Here is a 21,645-nt window from a genome sequence, read left to right as displayed (position 1 = left end):
TATGCAACACTTAACCTGCAGAACATCATCCATCCATCCATTTTCTTGCACCCTTGTCCCTCAGTGGGGTCGGGAGGTGGTTTCAATGTAAAGTATTTAATTATGCTGTAGTCTATAGTAATTGTAAAAGTAACTACTTCACGGATTTCACGGATAGATAAAGGTGGGGTTGGGAGGGTTGCTGGTGCCCATCTCCAGCTAACGTTCCAGGCGAGAGGCGGGGTTCACCCTGGACAGGTCGCCAGTCTGTCGCAGGGCAACACAGAGACACACAGGACACACAACCATGCACACACACACCTAGGGGCAATTTGGAAAGGCCAATTAACCTGACAGTCATGTTTTTTTGGACTGTGGGAGGAAACTGGAGAACCCGGAGAAAACCCACGCATGCACAGGGAGAACATGCAAACTCCATGCAGAAAGACCGGGGCCGGGAATCGAACCCAGAACCTTCGCAAGGCAACAGCTCTACCAACTGCGCCACTGTGCAGCCCGCAGTAAACTAAGAGTCAATTTCAGCTGAATTTGGATTCAGATAGATCAAGTAGAAACTGACAAGAACAGGATGAAACAACAAAAATGAAAACAAATTTATTTTCCAATATAAGATCAAAATGGTCCCACACTGCTGAAGCTGTTCCATAGTTGACGCTGTTCCGTAAAAGATCAAGAATTCGTTTGTAGCAAATGCATTTGATAGATTGATAGATTCGCTTCCGTATAAACACAGTTTGGCACGTTAATGTCATTTCGAAACAGTTCCTGTATCGGTCACGTGATTTGCTGAAACCAATACGCGCACCGATTGGTTTCAGCTTGACACATGCGCCGACGCACACGCCACCTGCCAATCATTCTACAGGGATTCGTCAGCAACTGACCAATCGGCGTTCGCAATTGGGGCGCGCATTTGCACCATGAGAACGGTTTGGCGACATATTTACTTTAATACCCGAAACGTACGGGAAAATGCTAACACGCGAGCATGGCGGGGAAAATAGATCAAATTCCTAGTTTCCCGGCCAAAACGGATATGATTACATTTCCAACACCCAAACAGAACCTGTACTAATGCAAGAAATGGATCAAGGCCTACAGCCGACCTCATGACCAGTTGAATGAAGCTGTTATCGACAGCAAAAATCACATTTGTCTGGTCTAAGGTAGTAAACATCCCGTTTTTTTTGTCATAATGACACTTATTTATAGTCAAATCAAAGATCAATAGGTGAAAGTAGTTATGCTTGATTTTTTTGTGTAAATTCCAATGGTAGCTCTGTAGAAGCATAAAAACATGTGGTGCAGAAAATGCGGGTTTACGTTTAAGAGCATTTTTTATGCAACTTGTTATTAAGCATTTTCCGCGAGGAAGATTTTCACAAGCCAGTATTACCGGTATTTAAGTCATTACTCAGCCGCTTTGTAAATGCAAAATGCATCTCACACGGCTTTCACACTTGCGTCCAATGATACTTTGTGCCCCTCATTCTTCCGCTGGCTTGCAAAAGACTTGGGTTTTAACGTTGATTTTAATTAAGTTGTTTTTGATAAATATGCAGACTTTCCATAAGACCTGAATGTAATATAATTATTTGATTGTGGTACAAAATAATGGTATGTGCTTGGAAAATACGTATTACCCCCTCTTTAAGTCTTCCACTTTAAGACTATTTTAATTTGTCTGCATCTTTTTTTTTTTGATAATTGAACATTTCACTATAATTTTTTTGAAGTATATCACCATCATCAGTCTGGTGAGATAAATGTGAGCTATTCCTTAATTGTGGACTGCTGTCTCATAAAATCCTTCCAAAGGCTGCATTTGGGAACTTCTGCCTTAGATTCTTTGAAGGTGTGTGTTACTGACAAGCACACTTAGTCTATAGAGCACAGGACTCATAGAATATAAATCTGGTATATAGTCACAATGGATTTGGGTCCTATTTGCATAACATGTCTGGGTAATTTAAATGAAATTGATTAAATGTCTTCTCATTTATTAAAAAGGCACCAATTTTAAAGATATGCTATTGGTCCTCAATCATGACTAGTCATCCATGTGTAACCTGGCTGCTGTTAAATACATTAAGAAACGACTAAAGGATGACCAATAAAAATTGGTCTACATTTACGGTCAAAACTTTTTTGTAAAGCATTATTCATTAATTTTTGCTGCCAAGCAAAAAGTCATCAGAGTAATTTAAAAAGAAACAATTCAACGACGCAGAGGCACAAGCAAAACAGTCATAAATTAACATTATAGTGGAAGTGGTGTTTTATCACTAGAAATCATTAGACTGGCTGAAAAAAGTGGCATTATTTTTTTAACTGGTCTTTTTATCAGTAGCAACATGACAAAATTATGTACACTGAATAACTTGAAATCTTTCAAAAATCACTCAGCATTATTAAACAATATTACAATATTAAGCTTGTGAAAGACGAGCTATTATCTTGGACAAATAATTACATTTTTTGAAAACTATTGATTGGACATCTGTCCTATAAAGAATAAAGTAACATTTATTTCTCAATTTGTACAACACAGTGGAATAAAAATGTAATTTTGACATTTGCTGCTGCTGTTCATTATAATAAATCACTGTTTCAAGTCTCTTCAGAGAGGAGCATCTGCGCACATTAAGCCGTCACTGTCGAGTGTCAGTGGCTCACCTTTCTGACACATAGCTTTGTTTTTTGTAAAAAGAGGAAAGGACTTGAAAGAATTTCCGTCACCTTTCATCATGCAATCATCTGCTGTCGCAAGAAACGTTAAATCTGCAGCTCAACCAAAGGAAGCTGGGATTAATCCTGTGCCTCGGGGTTTCCGAGGAGCAATGTCATACAACGACTGAAACTTTGACGGAATTCATAGCAATGGCGGCTGTCTTTTTCTGGTAGTATATGTAGGCCTTCATATGTTGCTCATCAGACCCTTCTTAGAAGTTGAATTTACAGAGCATTGGAAAAGTATTTACAGCTCTTAAACTTTAGCATTTTGCACTGTTACATACCCACAAACTTTTTTTGGGTAAGGTTATGTGATAGGCTTGCATAAAATAAAACTTAATTATTAGTTGAACAAAAAAGAAAAAAAAAAAAGACATGTGGTTTTAAAATCTGAAAAATCTGAATTCTCTTGGAGTTTTCTTGGATTCTTGATAGTCTTTGCGAGGCCTGTCAGTTCGACATGTGCTGGTAGATTTGCAGTTGTGACATACTCGTCTCTCTAACTATTAGTATATCTCGGACCTGTGCGCTGCGGTTCTTGGTCTTTCTGATGCGTTGTGGTAATATTCTCACAAACCTCTGAGAAACAAAACACGTAGACTTATTTTGCGATTGACTTTTACATGTAAGACATTCTATTTGTTGGTTTTGAAAGCAGTCAGTTGGTTGGCTTACGTTTTGTTAAAGTGCATCAGAGTAAAGAGTTGTGAATCCAAATACTGAACATATCTTAAGAGTATTTTTTGCTTAAAATTTTGAAAACCATGAATACGTTTGGATTCACAATTGTGGGCTAGTTTCTGCAGGTTTATCTTTATCATATAAAATCAATCTTGAATAAGAAATGAATTTAAATTTGCAGTTGGAATAAAATATCTTGGAGTTCAGAGGATGTGAATCCCTTTACAAGACATTGAATCAAAATTTTCCACGCAAAAGGGTGACTTTTATGAAAAGGGAACTTTTACTTGTGATTGCGTTTCTTTGTAGCTTTCTGTCTATCCATAATGCTTAGGGGTCACATATAATTCGTAAGTGTGAAATAGGCTCTTATGCTTTGAAAAACTGTCAACAGACAATGTGCTTAAAGGCGTGTGAGTGCTGATTTCACCTTCGAGCTTTTGCTGTCAGTAGACACCAGGGCAGTAAATTACTCCGCAAATTGGGGATCACAGAGAGGAAGACATTCATTTAAACAGCTGGAGCATTAGCTCAGACTGTAAACATAATGACCTTTTGTCACAGCTTTGACAGGGAAAATCCACCGTGGGTGACATTTGCAGTTTAAACAGTGTGACAATTCTCCCCGTGGGGAAGATAAAAAAGCAAACTGCTATTTATTGTCATCATTATGTGTTTGCTTCCAATTTCTATACTGTTAGCTTAATTTTTTTAGAATGATTTAAAAGTTGGTTTGCCCGTGGAACAGGAAGGTGCAGTTATTCAAACTACAATCGCCCACACCATGGAAAACAGAAATGCTTTTTTTTTTTTTTTCTGCCTTCATACTTTTTTATGAGACATCTTCTGATGGACGAATAAGAGACATCAAAGGAGTGAAAGTTCCTCTGTGTCCTGTGATGATTCAATCTTTTCCCTGCGTTTCACAACAATCTGCACTTTCCACATGGTTCTTGACCTCTAAATGTCACGCAGAATTTCCTCTTTCTTTTTTTAAAGTAGTTTATTACAGAGAAAGCATAGTTATGTTCCTGTTGCTCAATATGGAGACTTTAAGAGGTAGATTGTCTGTGTCAAGGAGGAAATTGCTCAACTCTGCGAAGCGTGGAGAAAACTGAAGATGATAGTTTTTTGCTCTAAAAATATGAAAATAGTTTCACATTTTTCTAGAGTACAAGTTGAAAAGTTTGAGAAAAGTAATATAATACTTAAATATATAGTTAGACACAATCATGGCCAAAGCTGTCAGTGACTTGATCTGAGCAGCTCTGAGTATTTTCTACCTCTGAAAGCTCTATACATATATTCCCATTGCGATTATCGCAATCGTCTTTTCTGTCCTCACTTTCTTGATCTTCATCCCAATCTCTTCTCCGTCCTTCCTCGCTCTCCTGTAAGCCATCCCATCCCACATTGTCCTTGTCCATGTTGATGCCTCTCTCTCTTTCCATCTCCTCTGCCTCCTGGGCTATCTGTTGACTGTTGAGATAGATGCTGCTGTGTGAGACCATGACACTGGTGTCTCTGGATGGCAGGTGAGCGTCCACTTCCGTGTCCACCTCTAAGAAGGCGTTCAAGGGAGACGTCGGGTGCTCTGCCAGCGAATCGTGTTTCTTGTGGCGTCCTTGTGCCTGGCCTTGCATGTGTCTGTTTTTCTTGCGATTCTTTGCGATCTTCAGATCCAGCGAGGCGTAATTCAGGTCAGACTCCGGAGGCTGGTATTAGAGACAACAGGTGAAAATGTGAGACGTTTTCTTTCTCCTTTTTTTGCTTCAGACACACTTCTATTTTTGTAGCGCTTGTCTAGTCTATTTTTAGAACAATTTCTTCTCAACGGTGCTCACTGGTTTGCAGTTCCGCTGACCACAATGTGTGTCAGAGATGCTAGCTGCCTTCCGTTCTGAAACGAAATCTGTCAGCATGGTCGCAACTGATCTGCTTGACATGTACAACAAATAACATGCAATGATAAATTTAGTCCTATGTGAACAGAAGGACAGATATACAACCAGCTTTCAACTTTCTGCTATAGAAAAACATTCCCACAGAATGCTGTCACCTCCATGGTTCACAGCAGGGAGAGTGTTTTATGTGCAGGGTTAGGTTCCCTTCGGATATTTTACAGTTTAATTTTGATCTCGTCTGCAGAGCACTGTTTTTCACATAATTTGCCTCGACCAGAATTTAATTGCAACTGCAAAGCTCTTGAAAATAATAATCAATGTGATTTATTTCAAAGGGCATTTCTGAGTGAAATGCATGCAAATCAGCTGTATGATTATTACGAAATTAATGAGCAGAATCAATCATAAACAAAGCCCCCACCCTATTAGGACCCTTGGTGAAGAGGTGTTAGGAATGTATAAAAAAATATTTTATTGCAGTAATAAACTTTTCTCACAGCATATGCTGTGTGTTTTTATTTTTGTCACAGTTTTATGTGTTTTTAAGTTTCTGGGGAAGTTTAATTGAGTAGCAACTTTCTTCTTATTTTCCTGAATAGCATATTCTCTTGTTCTTTTTTCCAATGCTGACTAGTGGCTCAGAGAAATGGAGCAGAGTATCTTTTCCAATTTATACCATTTTGACATTTAAATAAATGTATTTATTGTTTTCTTATTTTGTAAAATCCGTGAATGGTGCTGGTAATTTGATATAAGAAATACTTATTTAAAATAGGACTAAATAAATCATTTTAAATGTACTTAAATTTACAAATTGATTTTTATTAAAGAAAATTGTGAGATTATGCTTCTGCAATAAAATATTAATTTATTAGGTGCCGAAGAACGTGGAAGGCCCGTAACTCAAAATGTACAGTTCGCTAATTTGATTATACATCAAAGTCTTGGGACTATCGTAACAGTTGAACTAATACAATATAAGAAGAAAACTTTCACACTGAAAATGGTAGTTTACAATACATTTTTGTTTATAGTTTCTGAAGCAATGATTTAATTTCCACTGAGGGCAAATGAAGTCATATTTTGTTTTCTCAGTAAAGCAAGGATCACCACTAAGGTGAACTTTGACAGCATTTAAATGCCGGCTTAAATTGCTAGCACAACGACTACAGAATAAAATATTCATCACATCTCAGCAAAATGCCACTGGTGAAGAAACTACAAAGGTACAGAGCCATCGGTCACCTTGAGGCTCCTTTGAGTACAAGAAACTCTGATGAGGCAAGTTAAAGTCAGTCTTTTCATGGAAGCTCATCTGTAACAAAAGCAACATTTAAGTCAAAGCAGTGTCAGCCGTGTGCTAATGCTGCTGACTTGAATTAACAAAGCCCCGACAAATTGAAAGCAACACCAAAAATGAACATCTTGCCCCTAAAAAAAAAAAACGGAGTGAAACTGGAAGAGTAAAGCCCAATGGCTTTATATTTCTGACTCTTTGCAACCTTATTTTGACTTCTAGGCAACTGTGACAATATAAAATTTTACTGATAAAGGGCAATTAAGATTATGTCATATAACTGAAAATGTCATATAACTGAAATGGATGACTTCTGAATTATTAAAAACACAACTGATTTCTTAAACTGTTACCTTAAGACAATCTCTAGTGCGCTGCATGGACATCGTCTCGTAGCAAACCTCTGAAGAACCTGCCGTAACACACATTTGTAAGTTACTTGACTTTATTTTTTATTTTTTAAAACTGATAAAGAAATTAGTTTGTATTTTAAAGGAATCTTTGTTCAACATAGAATAATCAAATTTATATCTGACCAAGCCTAATATTTTAAAATTTAAGCAAAAATATTATCAGAATTACGTCCAATTCCTTAAACATAGGAATTTTCTGCCAAAATTGGAATCCATAATTCAGATACCAATTCCAGTGTTTCTAGTCTTGTTTCCTGTTGTCCAACTGTGTGCGTACTGTACTAACAGACCCTATTTATAACACTGGATGTACATATCAGAAAAGAAATTCAAGGTGCAACTTGTTTCTGAGGTTGGAGTGCAAAATGTTTGAAATAATGATTGTGAAAAGGAAAGCAAGTTTTGTTCAAAAACAGGAAAACCATTCACAGCCCTTTTTAAGAAAAAAAAAACATTATTTTTTCTTCTCGATTGAGTCATACAATCATAAACACATTCATAGATTTCCCCTTATTTAATAGGTATCAGAAAGCAGATTTGTGCTTACCACGTCTTTCTGTGCTGATGTTGCCATAGATTGGATTTTCCTGTCGCTCATGATGATTGTGGGGATTTTCCTGCTCCTCTTGATGTCTGACGTTACCAAAATGTTGCCCTTCGATTTGTGACAGGCTGCAATCGGATATGAAAAGACCAGTTTTACACTTTGTCTTAAATAGGAATTTAATACATGTTGAACTGAATTGTATTCTGCACAGTTAAGTCTAATTCCAAAGCGAACTGAAAATAAACATACGTTTCTTCTTCCGAACCGTGTGGTTGGCAGCAGTTATGTGGTTCTGAGTAAACACAAGGGCAACAATTTTGTAACATATTTTAAAGAGAAAAAGCACAAAATATGTGGGAAAGGGAACCGTTAATTTACCTTTACATGACATGTGTCTTTGTCTGTAGCAGAAGATGATATTCAGACACACAGAGATGAGCAAGGCCAGAGACACGAGTGTCAGGGCTACTGTTACCAAACAGCAAACATGACATGACAAGAAAGGGAAAAAAGAAAACTTTAATTTGTGTTGAAATGAAGACTAAAATATTTATAAATTTACATCTTTACTTTTTGAACTGTCATATTGAAAGCATAAATTTGAGCTTGTGACAAACACCCAACAACTGACAATTGCGGTCAAAGATTCTTCATGACAAATTGAAAACAATAGTCATTCTTCGTTTTAGCCACTGAAAGAAATAATGCAGTTCTGAACAATAGTTATATCTGTGCCCCTGTTTTTTTGTGTTCCTTTGTCTTATTCACACAAAAAACAAGGAGACAAGTTAGGATTCTTTCTTTTAAAATCTGAGTTTTATTGTGACTTTGCGCATATTCCTGTGTAAGAAATGGGAAAACTTTTCATTGCCACTATTTTCTTTCCTGTGACCTTTTGTTGTGACACGTTTTTTACATTTGCTCAATTTGTGATCTGGCCTTTGCGACATTCACATTGAGGCTAATATTTCCTTGAATTACGTATATATTATAGTATTTTGTCTTTCTGCTGTACAAATTTAAAAGAAATGTTCTTACCTTCCATTTGTCCCATTGTCCTTAACTAAGCTGGTTGTCTCGTTGTCTCAGTTTTCCTCATTGTATGGGGCATCACTGCGCTCCGTCGGTGAGGTGTACTACACTGTCTATTTTTACTCCGCCTCTGCTCCCTCTCTGCTTTCACTGCGCTTTGAAAACTTGCTGCTTTTCAGTTACAAACAGGAAACAATGTAACCTCATTTCGAAGCAGATTGCCTCAATGCCATTTTGGGGGGTAAAAACATAATTTCATCATATCATCTTAACTTGGCATAACATTTGATCAAAATGAACCAAAAGGAGGACATTCCAGTTAGGTTACCAAAGCAGGTGGTTGTTGTTGAGGTTAAGACCAGATGTTCAGTCAGCAAAACCTTTTTTTTTTTTTTTTTTTACTTTGATTCTTCATTATATTTGCATTTTCACGGTGAGGATGCAACTATCAGCACTCGCCCAAATTTCTTTTTCTACAGTACATTATCACTTTACTATTGTAAAACTGCAGAGATGGTGTATCTCAAATTTATATCTTGCATGCACAATAGCTTGTGGTTTTGCAAGTGTGGTCGGAAAATCAGAAAGAAAAGAAAAAAAAATTGCTGTCGTGAATTTTTTTCTCTGTAAAACTAAATAGGAAACTGTGTGTGTGAATGTACACAAGGCCGTGTTAGTATAACGTGACAACATTTGGGTGAGATTGCGAGAGTTGGGGGTGGAATTTATGTAAAGTACAATTGATTTTTATTCAATTTTAATTTTAAATGACCAAAGTCAATTACAAAAGAAGAAGGAAAAAAAATATATCGGGTTTGATAGTGTGTGGTGAATATGTTTGCTAGCCTTTACGTACATTGTGGTTTGTGGTTTTAGCCCTGCTTTGTCAACAGAAGTGTCAATTTGTGGTAGCTGTGGACAACAGTGGTCTTTGATATTGAGCTCCTCGTCTATTGGCAACATAAACGGCTACATGAAAAGACCTCACTGGGCTTTCAGGCTGAAAATCTCCATTCATAAGTTCCATAAAAGAAATAGAGACGACTACACCTCCATCACAGCCGGCACTGCATCAAACTTTGTTTTGAAATAGCCTTTAGATGGACTTTTTGATTGTATTTTGAAGTGTTGAGACCATGTCCTTAAGGCATCAACACCATCATGTTGTTCTCCAGGCTAGCTCAGTAATGTCTTTTAGGTTATCTGAATGATTGGCAGAAAGAAGGATCAGATGAGTTTATCATTGATAGCTGCATATCTGATAAACTAAAAGATTTGCAGATTTGACCAAGTCAGGCCAAAATACCAGCGTTTAAAATTACCGTCATTTAAAGTTCAAGATTCTGAGAATATAATATTGCTGGTAAATGTAACATGAACCCAGAAAGTTGCCTATGCACTCAAGAAATATAAAGAAATTAAAAAATCTGAATGGAGGCTGGGAAAAGTTTGCTCAGTCTCTCCTCCTTGTTGCTTCTTTTCGGGTTAATAATTGCTGAACAGGGCATGATTTCTCCTCGACTAGATGTTTAACTATGTATTAGTAGTGTTGTATGTATGTTTTGAAGCGTGTTGACCATAAGTGCATAAAAAGAAATCCACAACAACTATTCACACTGGCACACCTAATTCTTGTTTTTGAAATGATCGAACTTGTATGTTGTTATTGTAAACCAAGAAAACATGACACTCCAGCTGAGGATGACCTTCTTACTTGGAAGTACAAAATATGAATGTGTTGATAAATGCAATTTAAAACCTATATATAAAATATCTTTCCTCCATATTCCACAACAACCACACACATTATTCTCAAACAAAGCACATAAACACCATAATGCATCAATAACACATTATTCACCGGGGTAAATTTTGTTAATTTATCCATCCATCCATCTATCCATCCATTTTCTGACACCCTTGTCCCTCAGTGGGGTCGGGAGGGTTGCTGGTGCCTATCTCCAGCTTTGTTCATTTATTTAAATTTAAATTTAATTGAGCAGGGACATATGAAACTTAAAACAATGTTAAAAGAAAGACTTGTCCTGTCTGTACAACTGCATATTAGTGAAGGCCTTGTTAGACTTTTAGGAGTCAACTTTACAGACTAATACAAAGAAATATCTAAAATTAATAGCAGAATTACACATCAATACAATCAAGAGATTACCTGTAAAACTACTATTCTAAAATAATGTAAAACGGTAACATCAAACTTCAAAGAAGAAAGAAAAAAAAAGCATAATAGGTGTAAGCAGTAAAAGTTCCTGAGTTCACATGTTTGTCTCTGAGCCATTTTTTATAATAAAAAAGTCTGGAGGCTAGTCAATTGTTTGCTTAGTGGTGGTACAATCTCTTACTGATCAGCACCCAGTTTTGAGAGAGTGTGAGGAGGCCTGTCACGATAACAAATTTTGCTGGACGATTAATTGTCTAAAAAATTATTGCAATAAACGATAATATTGTTTCAAGACCTTTTGACACTGATTTAGTGGAAATGACTAATAATGCACGTGATTTCCTGCCATAGATAGATGAAACTTTATTTTCAAAAGAACACATAACACAGGAACTGATTAACTAAATCAGTTCCAGTGTTAATGGATTCTCAGTCTCCATTAACAAAAAATGTACTTGAATAAAAACTAAACAACATAAAACCAAAGTGGAAATAAATACTGCATTCAACCAAAAGAGTGCAGATTATGAAGTCTGTATTGACCTTCAGTAATCACTAGATTTAGATAGAGAAGATGGGAACATCCGACTACCTATTGCAGTAGTTCATACTACAAGATTTTTTGTCCCTATTTTCCCCTTATGACAATCTTAGATCGTTGGCCGATCTAAGATTGTCGCTGGTGATTTTGTAACCGATCATCCTGTAGTGTGATTTAGATCGTCGTGGCCGCTCCGATCTAAATCAGGGGTTTTCCCCGACTGGGAGTTTAACGCYGAATGTGACAGGTAGCCAATCAGAAAGCGCAGATTCTTCTCCTGCTTTCTGAGGGGAAATTACGGAGGAGAATCCCAAACAGCTGACACGGTGCAACCAGAAGTCCAGCGGACATTGGACATGATTTGTGGAAACAACATTAATATTTATTCAACGTTTCGTGCAAAGAATATAGAAATGACAAGGGGAGGAGTTGGAGCCAAATTGTTACCGCAGTTGATAAACCCGTTAAGTTTTCAGCTGTTCTTCGTGACATTGTCACCTATGTAGACCTCCACAGCTTCACTTGTATTGCACATTAATCTGTCCTGATCTAGGTAGAAAATGTGATGTATATTTGATTTCCTAAAAATATAGAAATGCTGAAAAACCATTAAAATCTGATGAGAGGTCAGAATGCATCGAGAGTTCTTACAAATCATGGTCATAACTTCCTCTTGAAACTGTTTGGCTGTTCCCTCATCAGCCAGACACATTTATGTGGATATATAAATGGATCAGCAGCATCTTTCATGAAGCAAGGTATGGTAATGATCTGACCCACCTCAGCTTCCATTGTTTCATAAAAAAACAGCTCAATATTCTCGGCTCCTGCCAAGTAGATCAGATAATGTTGAAAGTAAAAAAAAAAAAGAAAAACTAAACGTGAGGAGACAAAAATCTATTGCACTTTAAAGCTGACAACACAGGTTTCCAAGCACTAGAATGCAGACAGATAAAAGTATTTCAAAGTATATTAATGAGGCTGCTATTTATACCAGAAATCAACAAACATTTCTAAACCAAAGGCAAATATCCTAACCTTGCTTGTAACATTGTATGAGCACAAAAGTTACCTTGGATAGAAGAGACAAGGAGCAGAAGGGAGAAGGCTATCTCCGGTACACTTCCAGCCATCTTTAAGTTAGTCAGTCTTGCTGAGGGATTTAGGTTCACATAGAGGGATTTAGGTTCACTGTCAGCTGAGATTATAGAGTGGGTCTGTGAAAATTAACAAGGTGACATATCTTTACAGGAAGCCACAAAAAGGCTTCCTGTTAAGATACTGTAGCTACTGGAAGGTTCTGTCACATGATTTGCTGAGACTGCACAAGTTTTCAGCCAACCTCATGAAAATTTGTTTTTCAAATGAATAAAAAAGACTAAGTTAATTCTGAATGCTAAGAGAGGCTGAGGCATGAATATAAAGTTGATCCACTGAGGCACCAAATGCGCAGACAAAAGCATATTGAACAAGAAATCTTATCTTCTTCCTGCTTCAACTGTAGCACAAAGACCTGAAGTTGTGATGTCTAATATGTATATATAAACTTTATTTTAAAGATCACTTTTGTCTTTATGCTAACCGTAAACAAACTTAGTGCAACAAAACTCACCTTTAAACCATAGCAATTAGCTTCTGATGGTCTTTGAACATCAGAAGCTTCCCAATTTCCTTAATTTGTTAAATTCTTCAGGGTTCGTAATTGATCTATTAAATAGTGTGAAGAATAATATTGCTTTCCTCACCCACCTTTCATAAATTTATAACTGTACATATGCATAAACAAAGTGCCTTCTGGAGAAAACTTTACAGTCAATGCAATGGCTTTCACAAACACTTTATCAATAGTCAAACATGGTGGGCTGTTTTGCTGCCACATACCAGTGCTTCACACAAGGTGGATGAATAAGATGCCAGTCATTTCTTGTTTTGGAAAATTCAATGTAAATCATTAAAAGCCCAATTAAGATAGTCTCCAAGCCAGTGATGCATTTATTTATCACTTGCTGAATATTTTGCCTAAGAAGTGTGAATTTGGGGCTTGTCTTTTGGACTATGTGGTGAATATGTTAATTAAGTTACTGTGGTTTGTGGGTTTTAGCCTGGCTTTACAAGTGGCATTAACATTGGACTTCTGGTTATACAAACCATCAGAACAGCTACATCAGAAGAGCTCCAGTGGGCCTCATGGCAGGAAATCCTAATTCACTGGTTATGAAGATGGAAAATCATAACTATAATTATACAGAAGACGGGGGGCGGTCATTACAGGATGCAGGAAACGAATAGAAAACACACAGAAAAAAAGCTTCCACAAGAAAACAGTGCTCATCTATCATTTACAGGCATAAAATAAGCCCTTAAAAATGTCTTGGAGTCAAAATTATTTTCCTTTTTATTTACAATGAACTTACTACATTTGATACATTTAGCAAAAAAAATAAAAAAATACTAAAATTGCACTATACAAATGTACAAAAAAAAAGAACATAAAGAACAGTTTCATACACACGCACAATAAAAAAAAAACTTGCGTATCTTAAAAAAATATATATATATTTAATCATTTTGATACCACTATGATGACTATGATGGTGGTTGTTGTATCGCCATTTAAGGAATGTGTATTTTAACCCCATCTAGTGGATATGGTGTGAACTACACCTGTAAAGGCAGAAGTGCTCATTCAGAGAACTGTTTAGATTTGCCTGATAAACTCTAAATTGTATGAATTTGTAGTAATTGTGCACTGAAAATATCCACCAGCTTATAGAACTGCTATATCTGAGTAGGCAACATGTATCAAAAATTATTAGTTATTTGCATTTTTTTGGTTTATTGCCTTTTTACAACATTGGGCTTTAATAGAATATAATCGTAGAATCAAATCAAATCTTTTAGAAATATTGAATTTGAACCACTGATGATGGCAACACAGTGGTTGTTAAAATATTACTCTTTCGTGCCTATTGTTGCGCTTTCACACCTTAGATTTACAAGAAATTCCATTTGCAAGATTAAAATAATCAGTCAGCCTTTGACTGACAGGAAAATTCAAATTACATTCTTTTTATATCTACATAAACTCGATTTAAAACATGGCAGCAATGCATAAGGATATTGGCTATCTCACCACCAGTGGGAATGATAGCAACAGAGCTATATTTATGTATTTTGAAATGGTTTGAAGTATGAGAACATTAGCCCTTTTTAACTAAGATTATTCAATTGCAATCAAGAGCAATTTATTTCAAGGCTCCGCACATGCTTCCTAAAGGTTCCAATAAATGTGGGATAGAAATCTGACTCTGTTTGATCTCATAAAGATGCACCGTTCTGCTCTAACAAAAAATTCTGGCACACATGTCCCCGCGATAAAAGCACAAATATTTTGCATCTGCGTAAAACTCCTTTCAACCAACCACAACAAGTACAACAGATATTACTGTCATACAAAACAAGTTAACATTTATTTATCATACAAAAATTGGTCTGGTAGGGGCTGATAAAGAGTTGCACCTGGAAGTGGGGTAAAGCTCCGTCTCGCTTCGTCTTGCAGCAGTGTACTTGACAGGAGGTGGGGGAGGTTTGAACGGGGGCGGGAGATCCATCCTGTAAGAGGAGTGTGAGAGGAAAAGTATTGATTGATCATTGGTGGACATTAAAATATGCAGATGAGTTACAGTTGAAAATATGAGAGATGTTAGCATTTTTCATGTCTGCTAAACCAGTTTGGCTGCAGGGGACTGGCGAAGGAGAAACATTTTAGTTTTACCTCTTTTTCATGATTTGTTTCCTGTAAAGAATGACAACCACGAGAATCAATAGCAGCAACAGCACGATGATGAATACCAACAGGATATGACTCCGTTCGGTTTCTGCGGAGCAGATTGAATAAATAAGAATTGGTTATTTGAGGATACAGGGAGCTACAGAGAAATTCCTGACATATTGATCATCTTGCTTCCAGATTCCACTCTTAATAAATGCAACACTATATTACAAAACTTTTAGCCTTGAGGCTGAAAAGTGTTACTTGTAATCCCCTCCCTCGGTTGTGCATTAATTTTGGATGGTCCGTCTAATGAGTTTTTCACCTGACAAGTAATCAAACATGAGGCAAAGAAAGTTGGAGTCTATAAAGACCCCATATTTGAGGAATTTGTGGCTTTTTGGAGTTGATTTTTTTGGGCATGTGGTTTTGCTTCAAGCATGTCTTGTTCTTAAAATGTTTTTATGGTTTACCTTCTGACCCTTTGACCTGGCCTGGATAACAGCAAATCAAGCTTTTCCACAATGTCTCCAAAGGCAAAAATAAGAATTCAAACTTTTTAAAAACAATAATGCGTTTCAAATAGAAAGAAAATGTAGATACCAGCTGGAGACTTATAAAATGATAAGACTTTGCTGTCTGACCCTGACTGCTTTTTAGTAATAAAGTTAAATAAACAAGATTTATTACCTGTCTTTGTACTGGTAATAAGTTCAGTTGAAATTGTTCCAGTACTTTCTGTGCTTCCTGCTATCCCAGACTCCGTGGTGCTCATTGAGAACATGTTCTCTGTGGACTGTCTGTAAAATCTGGACTCATTCTTCGTGACATCACTAGCCGTTCTCTGTGTTGATGTGAGCTCTGTCACATCATTATTCAGCATGCTGGAGTTGAGTAGGAAATTGGTGATGGTTTGGGTGTCAGGGGATGATGGGACGCTGACAGATGTTGAAGTTGCTGGAGGGGTTACATGCTCTGAAGCAGGGACTCCAAAGGTGCTGGAGTTTGGTTGAGTGGTCCATTGGGTGTCTGTTGAAAGTGTGGTGGTTAATGATATTGCAGCGCTGGTGTGCAATGAATTAGTTGGATGCTCAGTTGACTCTGTTGGATCTGAAAGTTGGAAAACAAGGAATAATAATAAAAACCAATGGCTAAGATAAATTAGGTTATGCTTATGTTACATGAACTAGATTTTGGAACTACAGTAATATCCTATGAACAATCTGCAAACAATAATAGAAACAAATAAATAAATAGCACATATCCATACATCCATCCATCCATTCAAGTCACATTTGGATGGTGTCTGTCTCAGCCAGTAAACGGACGAGCAACCATGCACACTAACATACTCATTTATATATAAATGCAATTTGGCAAGGCGAATTAACCTAAAATACTTTTTTTTTAGTTATTGTTACAAGTTACATCCAAACAATTCATGTTAAAAATTCCTTTTTGCAATGAAGGCTTTGTCAGATCAGAGTCGAGGAACATTTTATATTAATTTGTGAATTCTCACTTCCCCAACTTCTCAATTGAGAAATTGGATACAAAAACTATACTTTCTTGCCTAAGCAAGTTTAGTCAGAGCAAATCAAAACATGTTTTGAAGGAGGAATATTTCTATAAGAGTGAATACCATGTTTAACAAAGAAATTTTGCTTTGTCCAGAGGCAACATAATTATTATTTGGTGGGGTCTACTGAAGGTCACGACTTAGCATCTTTTGTTTCAATAGTCCACACATTAAAATGTGCAAAAATATTCAGACTGTGAATAACTTCACACTTGGTGAGACTTTTTAAGGTCGAGCTAAAATCGTCTAACAGACAAACATGACGGATGTTTAACATGATCTGTTGCGGTGCTTAGTTGGAAAACGGAAGAGTTTGGTGTAGCAGTTTCATTTCAAGCACCATTCAGTTTGTTTTAGCTGCTTCTTGCTGTACTTCTCTACTCTGACCAATAGACTGCGCTCTCACATCACTTTGCGTTTCTCTGTTTATTTCTGTGGTTTGAACATAGAGCTGAAGGAGTGTAACGAACTTTTGACATCTAGGTGGTTTTCCTCTAGTTATTTATGAAACATGCATATAGGATGACATGTAGACATTATTTTCTCACTTGACCACAGCCAACTCACAGCAGTTGTAAAATCATATTGTTAAAAGACACAGATGGATTTGGGGATGAATTAAATCCCATGAGTTCTGTATCACATGAACTCAGTTTCATGTTCATGCATATCTCTTTGAACAACTTATTTGCAGAAAAAACCGTTGGGTTCTGTTTTTTTTTTCCTTCAGTATTTCTCAATCTATTCACCGTTACTTCCTCATGACCTGGATGACAGTTTTAAATCCTTTGAATCTCTATCATCCCTTTCAGCTAATTAAAATTAAAAATGAGTAAGCTAAAGCATAATAATGGAAGTTCAAGTATCAGCTTTCTGATCCAGTACAGCTTATTAAGACATTCAGTCTCTTCGGCCCAGAGTCAGATTGTTAATCCAGCCCTGAGGATCTGACGAAATTGAGTATGACACAAAGAGGCAGGTAGAAGCAAAGAAATGGGGAGGCTCACCTGCCCTTAAAATGGTGGTTGTAGTCAGCACAGAGATAATAAAATCTTTATGCAGACTTTTGTCTCCTGTGTCGACTGTCAGGCTGTAAGTTCCTGCCTGGGCTTCTGTCACCTCCCAGAGCTCCAGAGATTCATTGTCTGACACAAATTTGTTGTTCTGTTCCAGAAATAAACAGCTTAGAACATAAACATCCAGGTATGAAACAGTGGTTTTGCATTTACACTTAATAGCAGATAATTTTACACAGTTATACAAAGCAACACAAAGGGCTGGACAAAAAAAAATCATTAACAATATCGGTGGGCACGTTATCAATATCAACCGCAAATACGTCTGGTAGATTGATTGATAATTTCACTGAATACCAGCTCAGAACTGCACAGCATTCTGGGGATTATAGGCAGAGAAAAGGCTGTAGCCACTATAGCCCTCACAAGGTCAGCTAAGCAAGGGGGCTGACATCAACTACGTCACTCACTCTGTGGTGTAAACCAACAACAACCTGTTGTGCAATTTTCTCAGCAGCCATTTAAGGTCTTGCTACCATGCCTCCTAACTGCTTAAGAACATGTCTTCCTGAAATGGTATGTCAGCTGGAATTTCCCACGGTACTAATGTTTGTCAAAGTGCCCTCTCTAGGTTGATGCCCCATGAATGAGGGGAAAAAGGAGCTTGAGGTCAATAGGCAGATGGATGCGGTGTCTGCAGTGATGCTAATGCTGTACCAGTCTGTTGTGGTGAAAAGAGAGCTGAGTCGAAAGGCGAAGCTTTTGCCTTACTGGTCGATCTACATTCCCGTCCTCATCTATTGTCACAAGCTCTGGGCAGCAACTAAAAAACAAGATTACGAATAAAAGCAGCCAAGATAAGTTTCCTCTGTTGGGTATCCAGAGAAAGGGTAAGAAGCTCTGTCATCCAGGAGGACCAGCGGCTCAAAGTGGAGCCACTGCTCTTCCATATCAAGAGGAGCCAGTTGCAGAGGCTTGGGTATCTGGTTAGGATGCTTCCTGGATGCATCCCTGTTGAGGTGTTCCAGGCACGTCCCAAAAGAAGAGCCAGGACACGATTGAGGTAATGCGTTTCTCAGCAGGCCTGGGAACGCCTTTGGATTCTCCCACCAGAGCTGACACAGGTTGCTGGGGAGAGGGAAGTTTAGACCTCTGCTTAGACTGCTGCTCCTGTGATCTGATCCAAATGTCTTTTTTTCTCTTCTCTTACTGTGAATTAGCTCTTTAACTTTGGGTCAACAAGCTTTTCCATCATTAGCCTGTTCCTGTTTTCCACTAAGTACTTGAAATGCTGGCATAAAGCAATTTAAAAGTGCTGCTTGCCTAAGTGTTAGCCAGTGTGATCGTTTCCATTAGTCACTTCCATCATACATCTGGACAAAAAGTCAAAAACCGCTTCGACTTTTTAAATTTCTTTTTTAATTTAAAATTCAAGTCTGAAATGTAGACAGAGGACGTTAAGCTGTAAGATATCAGAAAGCTCAGCTGGACACTGCAGCTCCAGGGCAAAGCTTTGGGAAAACAGGCAGTACTTTGTATGAGAAAGCGTTTAGGAACCCCCAAATGGCTGCCATGGGAGATTCAAGGATTCCTCAAACATGCATGACAAAATCAAGGCAACCTTTTAACATGATATAAAGCTCAAAAAAGTCAATTTTACATAATACACCTCCACCTGCTGTTTAAGCTTTCTTAGTTACTCCTTTGCACTGACTTTGTTGTGAAATACATACTGGTTTGGAGAAAAGCTGATATAAAAATATTATCTGGTTACAGCTTTTTTGTAAAAATGAAATTTTCCCTTTTTTTTTTTACATATATTCTGAAGCACTCTTCTCAAAAAATGTATACATAATGTGTATACACTGCATTGCAGTGGAAAGTCAGACAAAAAGATATTATGGATTACTTTCAGGTGAGGGTAACAAAAGAATCTTACCTTAGTCCATATGTACTGTGCATTGGAATTGACTGTGCATTGAATTGTAGCATTGTCTCCAATGTGAATCTCAACAAGTTCATCAGTATTGCACAATAGCTTGATTTCATCTGAGGAGAAATTTGAAGTAAATATGAATTCTGTACAAAACAAGAATGTAGCAGAAGCAATAAAACCATTTGGTGCTTCAATCCAAGCCCAAATGATTTTATTTGGTCTTGGATTATAGCTTGGTTATAGCTTCCTCATTTAAAAAAATCTGTTATATTGTCTGGATGATAGGAAAACAATAACTTTTCACAGGAAAATAAAGAGAAAAGCTAATATTTATATTGTGCTGAGACACAAGCAAGCATTTTGCTTGTTTAATATTTTTATATATAGATAAATAATCAAGCAGTCTTACCTTTCACTGTTAACTTTGTCTTACTGATAAATGAACCTGAAGGAAATTTTGAGAGTTCGCAGATGTAGATTCCACTGTCCCATTTGTTCACCCAAGGAAGGTGTAGATGTGAACCAATTAACTTGTTTGCATCATTTCTTTTCTCTTGGATGGTCACATTAGGCCAATACCGATAAGTTCCATAAACGGTGTCATACACAGCAAGGTTTGTTCCTTCATTTTTCATCCATTTAATACTGACAATCTTCTGATCAGTAGCATCTTTCACGAAGCAGGGTACGGTAATGTTCTGACCCACCTCAGCTTCCATTGTTTTATGAAAAAACAGCTCAACATTCTCGGCTCCTGTCAAGTAGATCAGATAATGTTGAAAGTAAAAAAACAAAACAAAAGCGAGACAAAAAATCTATTGCATAGGCTGCTGGGCACTATGACGTAGACAAATAAAGCACATTGTTAGCTAGGTAACCTGTGAATCCAGACGTCAACAGACATTTTAAATCAAATGGTGAACATCTCACCATTGCTGGTATATTAACTAGAGCACATGTGCAAGTGCACTGGATTACCTTGGAGAAAAGAAGCAAGGAGCAGAAGAGAGTAGGCTATCCTCAGTACACATCCAGCCATGTTTGTACTCATGATTACAGTCAATCACTTTGAATCCATAGAGGGATTTAGCAAAGATAGAAACGGTTCATCATCATCTGAGGTTGAAGAGCGGGTCTGGCAGACTGCGAGAACAGGATGCCCTATGTTAACAGGAAGCCACACAGACAAAGCGTGTTGCACGGAAACCTTGAGGTCGAAACTTTGCTGTTGCTCTAAATCTTCGCAGCGTTTACTGTTACTTATTATTGCTTGTCAACGGGGCTAAGTAAAAATATGCAAAGCATAGATTTGAAATGATTCGAGAATGGTACCAAGGGAAATCACAAACCAAACAAGACAGAAGGATTAATTAATTTTGTTTATTTACTGAACTCCATCCTTCAAACATGCTCATTTCCCTTGTGCTGAAGTGCAATATTGTCTTGGCTTGAGTATTATCTTCCCTTTGAGCCTCTGTAATAATGTCACCTGCTCTTTTTTTGTACCACAATTATAACTGTCACCACCAGAGGGTTCTATCATATGATCCTAAATGCTTACTAGCTCTACAGACAGCCAATGTTGTGCCACATACTGTTGTGACGTACATGACGTGTTTTTCTTCCGTTAGGATGCCTGAAAAAGCAACTTAGGTGGTTATTTGTTTGAGCAAGATAGGCTCAAACAAAAATAAAACTACATCCTTAAAATCACCCTGTGGATATCCTACCGCATACTGAACAAACTCAGAACAAACCCAACAACACAATGAAACCCAGGAATCTTATTTCAGTGTATTTTCTTTGCAATATATGGCATCAAAAGATGTTGCACTAAACATTAGTGTGATAGCATGGAGGCTTTCCAACCTCAAAGACTTCACAACCAAAGATGAATCATCAATATTCATGTGAAAACGTCCCAAATGCAGGTAAAAAATTATGAGGTCAACCTGTTTTTATACTGATTTTGCATTGAGAATATTAATCATTTTCAACATAATTTTTGTATTTCA

The 21,645-nt window shown here is 37.2% G+C and overlaps 2 protein-coding genes across 3 annotated transcripts; both read right to left on the bottom strand.

The window, feature by feature from the left end:
• Nucleotides 1-3,187: 3,187 nt before the first annotated feature.
• On the bottom strand, nucleotides 3,188-8,958 carry LOC103475519 (uncharacterized). 2 transcript variants are annotated; one of them, XM_008427201.2, is made up of 6 exons: nucleotides 8,614-8,958; nucleotides 7,954-8,043; nucleotides 7,825-7,867; nucleotides 7,576-7,700; nucleotides 6,969-7,027; nucleotides 3,188-5,129 (listed from the first exon to the last, which is right to left on the bottom strand). In XM_008427201.2, exons 1-6 carry the CDS (start codon nucleotides 8,627-8,629, stop codon nucleotides 4,635-4,637), a joined length of 828 nt encoding a protein of 275 aa, XP_008425423.1. In that variant the 5' UTR covers nucleotides 8,630-8,958; the 3' UTR covers nucleotides 3,188-4,634. The 2 variants fall into 2 exon arrangements, with proteins under 2 accessions (XP_008425423.1, XP_008425424.1); XM_008427202.2 differs by having other exon boundaries at nucleotides 7,954-8,040.
• Nucleotides 8,959-13,834: 4,876 nt separating this feature from the next.
• Nucleotides 13,835-20,780, bottom strand: LOC103475520 (T-cell surface protein tactile). Its single transcript, XM_008427203.2, has 7 exons — nucleotides 20,609-20,780; nucleotides 20,040-20,384; nucleotides 19,634-19,743; nucleotides 17,686-17,842; nucleotides 15,790-16,209; nucleotides 15,103-15,205; nucleotides 13,835-14,939 (listed from the first exon to the last, which is right to left on the bottom strand). Exons 1-7 carry the CDS (start codon nucleotides 20,679-20,681, stop codon nucleotides 14,804-14,806), a joined length of 1,344 nt encoding a protein of 447 aa, XP_008425425.1. The 5' UTR covers nucleotides 20,682-20,780; the 3' UTR covers nucleotides 13,835-14,803.
• Between the last annotated feature and the right edge of the window lie 865 nt (nucleotides 20,781-21,645).

Source organism: Poecilia reticulata, linkage group LG14 (genome assembly GCF_000633615.1).
Source record: "Poecilia reticulata strain Guanapo linkage group LG14, Guppy_female_1.0+MT, whole genome shotgun sequence".
NCBI lineage: Eukaryota > Metazoa > Chordata > Actinopteri > Cyprinodontiformes > Poeciliidae > Poecilia > Poecilia reticulata.
Note: the sequence above shows the minus strand (reverse complement) of the source record. Positions and strands in the feature narration are given on the sequence as shown.